The sequence below is a fragment of the Rutilus rutilus genome (assembly GCF_951802725.1).
Source record: "Rutilus rutilus genome assembly, chromosome: 4".
Taxonomy (NCBI): domain Eukaryota; kingdom Metazoa; phylum Chordata; class Actinopteri; order Cypriniformes; family Leuciscidae; genus Rutilus; species Rutilus rutilus.
In genome coordinates, this window is record NC_140212.1 from 50,534,160 (window position 1) to 50,539,082 (window position 4,923).

Genomic DNA, 4,923 nt, shown 5'->3' on the forward strand with positions numbered 1-4,923 from the left:
ACTATGATTTGTGTTCATAAATATTAACACATACAGTCAGTCTCTTCATTTCACTTCAGTTTGTCATCATCAGAATGAAATGTAAAGATTTAATGATAGATAAGTATCTTGACTCATAAACAGCTTGTGCATGGCCCTCACAGAGTTGGAAAATAAACTGTGTCATTACTTCAAGCGTATAGAGATCAGAGGGAAAAGAGGCAGAAAAGTTCCAGTGCTTGTTACTCCTTCAATGCAAGAGTCGATCAGCCTGCTGATTAAAAACCGGAGCGAGTGTGGAGTACTGAATGAGAACCCTTTCGGCTGTGCTGCAGAACTGGGGATTCCCTCAATAGTCACTCTCCAGGATTCCCCTGCGGTCTCAGGACACTCAAAGTAATGGACAAAATACAGTGATATAAAAGACCAAACTCCCACCTTATTGGGGATGAGGGCGATATTAATAGGCAACAGGCAAGCAGATGGACCAGAATATGAATGTAACGCGCAAAGTTTCATGCTAAGCGTTTCCCAGTGAAGTACTGGCATAAGTTCGCCTGAAACTGGATATTCACACATTTAGGGACCGTCTCTCATAAGACATTGGTACACATGTTTCTAACTTCAATAGCATTTGAAGAGAATGACTTACAGTCATAAAACCAACTGTAAAGTAAAAGTGTGCATCATGGCACCTATTAACACTTTACAGTTGGTTTTATGACTAAGTCATTCTCTTCAAATGCAATTGAAGTTAGAAACATGTGTACCAATGTCGTATGTAAGTTTAGAGACGGTCCCTAAATGTGCGAATGTCCAACGCCAAGCTAACTTTATGCCAGTCTATCACTGGGAAACGCTCAGCATAAAGCTTTGCGCGTTATTCTGAGTCCATCTGCTTGCCTGCGAGTTTGGTCTTTTATATCACTGTATTTTGTCCATTGAGTAACTTTGAGTGTCCTGAGACCACAGGGGAATCCTGGAGAGTGACGTATTAAGGGAATCCCCAGTTCTGCAGCACAGCGGCGCAATATACAGTTAAGAAAACTAAACAACCGAGAGAAATATATGTCTACTACCTCAGATTTAACGTTTGATCTGTGCATCAGCATCGGGGAAAAACAATCTCGGTCACGACAGAGAAAGCTGTGCAAAACTTGCATGTACAAAAGTAACAGTGAAGACTTCAATGTAAACACAGCTTTTGTGTCTTTATCAGCTTTTCCAAATGATAATCATCACAATTCATTGCCCTGATGATAATCACAAATGGCCAACTACTGCTCGCTCCATTTCTGTAATTCAACGAATGAGTGAGTCTCTCACCCGTTGCTCTATAGTGTTCTTCGTCAACGGCTGCTTGCTCCCCTGCTGGTGAGGCTGTCTACAGCTATGGAGATCATCAATCGGCAATCTACTGCTTTTCCTGCAGATCGAATTTGAACCACTGAATTTGTGGAAGTGGAATAAAATGGACCGAAAATTGCCAGTCGAATATTATAGGTTGTATTTTTAAACAGAATGAACATTTTGGAAGTGCAATCTGAAAGGTGAATATGGATTGTTGAATTTTTAAGAATGAAAACATGTGTGAAATGTTTTGCATTGAAATATTCACAGCTTAAATATACAACCATGTTGAATTTCAGCCCATACAAATGCAAGCCCTGAAAATATAATGCATTAAAATGCAAGCAGGGTTAATGCACTGCATATTTTTACTTAGTGCAATTCAACAAGCTTTTTAGTTTCAAAAACATTTGTCATTATTTTACTTCCATATTAGTGTGTTAGATCTTTTCTTTGTAGAGCAGAGATTCGATTTTTTATATAAAACTTCAGAGCAGACCATTCTCTCTGTTTTAGAGCAGATGGTTCAGCTTCCAAACACCTTACGCAGTCTGCCTTCCCTGGAACTTTGCGGTTCTTTATGAACCTCATCATGTGGTTCTCTACTGCATCAATTTCGTGTTTGTTCCAGGCTGTCCTCTTGATGTGACCTGTAGAGGGAACAAGTAGGTCTACATCATATATCTTAGCATTTCACTAGTAAGAAGTTGCTTAAATGCTTAATCGGTCCAAGATACGGATCCTTGAGATCAGCTTGAGACATTCAATGTTTGAAATAATCTCAATCTTCCGTAGTTAGTATATTGAAATGCTTCAAAAATCATGTTGTAAATAGAAACCTACTGCAACTGGAGAACATATTAACCATCAATCAGTTGAAATTAAAATGAACATACCCCTCTTTTTTTTGGACACTGGGTCTGCTGGAAGTGTGCTGTCTTCACATTCAGGGTGCTGTGGTGATGATCCTGTAGTGCACTCTGAAAGTAAAAATTATGCCAGTCTGAGTATGAACACATATCTTCATTAAACTGACAAAGCTACCCCGCATCTGTTATTATTTATCACTGCTGTTTTAAGTGCAACCAAAATAACTTGAGAACATAAAGTGCAGTTCTCAACTTCAGTCCTGGGGACCCACCTACCAGAATTTTGAGGTGTTTTACATGCCTCACTATTTAAAACACCTGATTCAACTTAGCTTCTTAGTGTTTAATTAGGGAGTCATCTAAAATATTCTGGGAGGTGTGTCCTGGGGACTGGAATAAAACAATGAAAATAAAATATTAAATTGTATTCCTTTTTGGAATAAAAAGAGGACTTTGTAATATTTTTTAATCAGTTATTTAAACTTACTTCTAACCCATGGGGGATCATACTTCCACTGAGTACTTGTAATGCACAGCAATACAATTACTTTCCCTGGTAACTAGTAGTGCAACCAATTACTAATAAAATTTCAGTAATATTACTCACCATCCAAAAAGTCACACTTTCTAAAAAACAAATCTAATTGCTAAACAATTTAACAATCCAATCATCCCTATTCACATTTGTAATCATTGCATGCATGTGACGTCACTATTGCAGCAAGCTAGCTTAGTCAGAATCTGGAAAAGTCTACATTATTCAGCGGCTGGAAAATATAGTTGACTGCATTCCTGTACCAAAACCAAGATGGGCGTGTTAAAGGATAATTCCAGTATTTAGCACTTTGAGTCTCTTTTCTGGTTTGTTTTGGGTGAATTAGAGTGGTGGACACAGAAATGTTGACGATGGGTCCTGTCTCGACTTTTTGACTTCTAGAATCGCCTTTGACCGCTTCAGAGCGGCTGTCTATGTATGGGCCTGCACGAACATGTCCTTGAAACAACCCTTAACGTTCGTTTTCAAAACTGTGCAACCCACCGAGTGGTTAGTGGTGTTCGTTGATGATTAAAAACAAATATATCAGCGCAATGTATGATTTCAATCCATGTTATTGTTTGCTATAGTGGAACTATTTTTTCAGATACCTCACAACCGAGTATAAACTTCCGCTCGCTATTTGAGTCTGAAGCATCTTTTCCTTTCCCGGTAGCGCAGTAATATCAACGAGCAATGAGTCCTCCAAAAGAGATCAATGGGATTTTACAAAATGCCAAATAAAACACGACAGAAACTGTATTTCGCTACGCTACTTGTTTTGGAACATCAACGAACACCACTAACCACTCGGTGAGTTGCACAGTTTTGAAAACGAACGTTAAGGTTTGTTTTAAGGATGTTCGTGCAGGCCCATACATAGACAGCCACTCTGAAGCGGTCAAAGGCGATTCTAAACGAGTCAAAAAGTCGAGACAGGACCCATCGTCAACATTTCTGTGTCCACCACTCTAGTTCACCCAAAACAAACCAGAAAAGAGACTCAAAGTGCTAAATACCAGAATTATCCTTTAAGGAAAATAGCTATACTGGTTGATAAACACACATAATCTGTATTTTGTGCATAGAAAGCAGAATGATAATTTTAAAACACTGCATTTTCCAAATACACCATATATACAGGAGTATTTTTAGGTTTAAGTCTAGCGAATAAAGCCGCTCTCTCAATCTCAATTGGTGTTGTATTTTGACAAATATTAATATATAAATGATGTAATGATTATGCTAATTAGCTTATGATGTCATTTAACAACATAAAGCAACTTTGAGCAGGGTTTAGAAGTTGGCAAAAGTGTTTTGGGGTGTGTGCGGGCTCATGCGCAAACCACGAGGGAAAAAACTAAACTGGAAATGCCTAAGCAACATGCTAAAGTAATTTGTGCATGTAGTCAGTAGAAAGTGAGAAAAATAATCTAAAGATGAACCACCCATTTCAAACCAATTTGCCATCCCTAGAAACAACAATTTAGAATTAGGCAAAAATAAATTGGAACAAACTGGCTAAATTAAATTGTTACCTTTCGGATTGGAAGTAGACTCCTCTAAATCACTGTCCACTGTAACGTTCTCTGAGGGTAGAAAACACAGAAATTAATCATTTAACTTATTTAAATTTTAAATAAACATTTAATTTAAAAACACAAGGTAATACATGCATATTATTCCAAAGCATTCCCAAAAACCTATATTACAATTTATGTAAACTATTACAGAATAAAAAAAAAAAACAGAACCAATATCTCTAAATTAATTCAATTCAGACAATGGTCACAGTAACAGTGTATAGTACCTTCTGGATCAATGATGATTTCATCAAGATTTTTCCCTTTAAAGTCTGCCAAGCGTCCTTTTTCGAGGGCCAGAAGAATTTTGCTCATTTTGGCCAGCTGAAGGGTCCCCTCAGGTAAGCGGTAAAACTGACGGTGTATCCTAATATCATGGCCTAGGAAGTCAGCCAGCTGATCAAGCTCAGTGTTGCTCAGATTTAACACTTCAGAGAGGGTACCAATCTGTTTCCTCAACTTGGTGGAAGTTAGAGTTTGAGGATTCTTAGCATTGCATGCACCTGCAAATTCACGGATGCAGTCAGAGCCACGGAAAAAGGTCATTGCAGAAGGACGTGCAAAGAGGAAAGGGTTCTCATTCAGTACTCCACACTTGCTCCGGTTT

General features: G+C 38.2%; 1 protein-coding gene across 1 annotated transcript; it reads right to left on the bottom strand.

Moving 5' to 3' along the window:
• Window positions 1–1,739: 1,739 nt before the first annotated feature.
• On the bottom strand, window positions 1,740–4,893 carry LOC311289608 (uncharacterized protein). Its single transcript, XM_084407743.1, has 4 exons — window positions 4,544–4,893; window positions 4,272–4,322; window positions 2,226–2,309; window positions 1,740–1,979 (listed from the first exon to the last, which is right to left on the bottom strand). The coding sequence occupies exons 1-4, from the start codon at window positions 4,860–4,862 to the stop codon at window positions 1,762–1,764; spliced, it is 672 nt and encodes a 223-aa protein (XP_084263869.1). The 5' UTR covers window positions 4,863–4,893; the 3' UTR covers window positions 1,740–1,761.
• Between the last annotated feature and the right edge of the window lie 30 nt (window positions 4,894–4,923).

Bases quoted from the DNA above. Each gene is read 5' to 3' on its own strand.
- LOC311289608 (XM_084407743.1), bottom strand. From the start codon at position 4,862: ATGACCTTTTTCCGTGGCTCTGACTGCATCCGTGAATTTGCAGGTGCA. The intron at 2,310-4,271 runs GTAACAATTTAA...TTTTACTTTCAG, and splicing joins GTCTACTTCCAATCCGAAAG to AGTGCACTACAGGATCATCA. The intron at 1,980-2,225 runs GTATGTTCATTT...TTCCCTCTACAG, and splicing joins AGTGTCCAAAAAAAAGAGGG to GTCACATCAAGAGGACAGCC.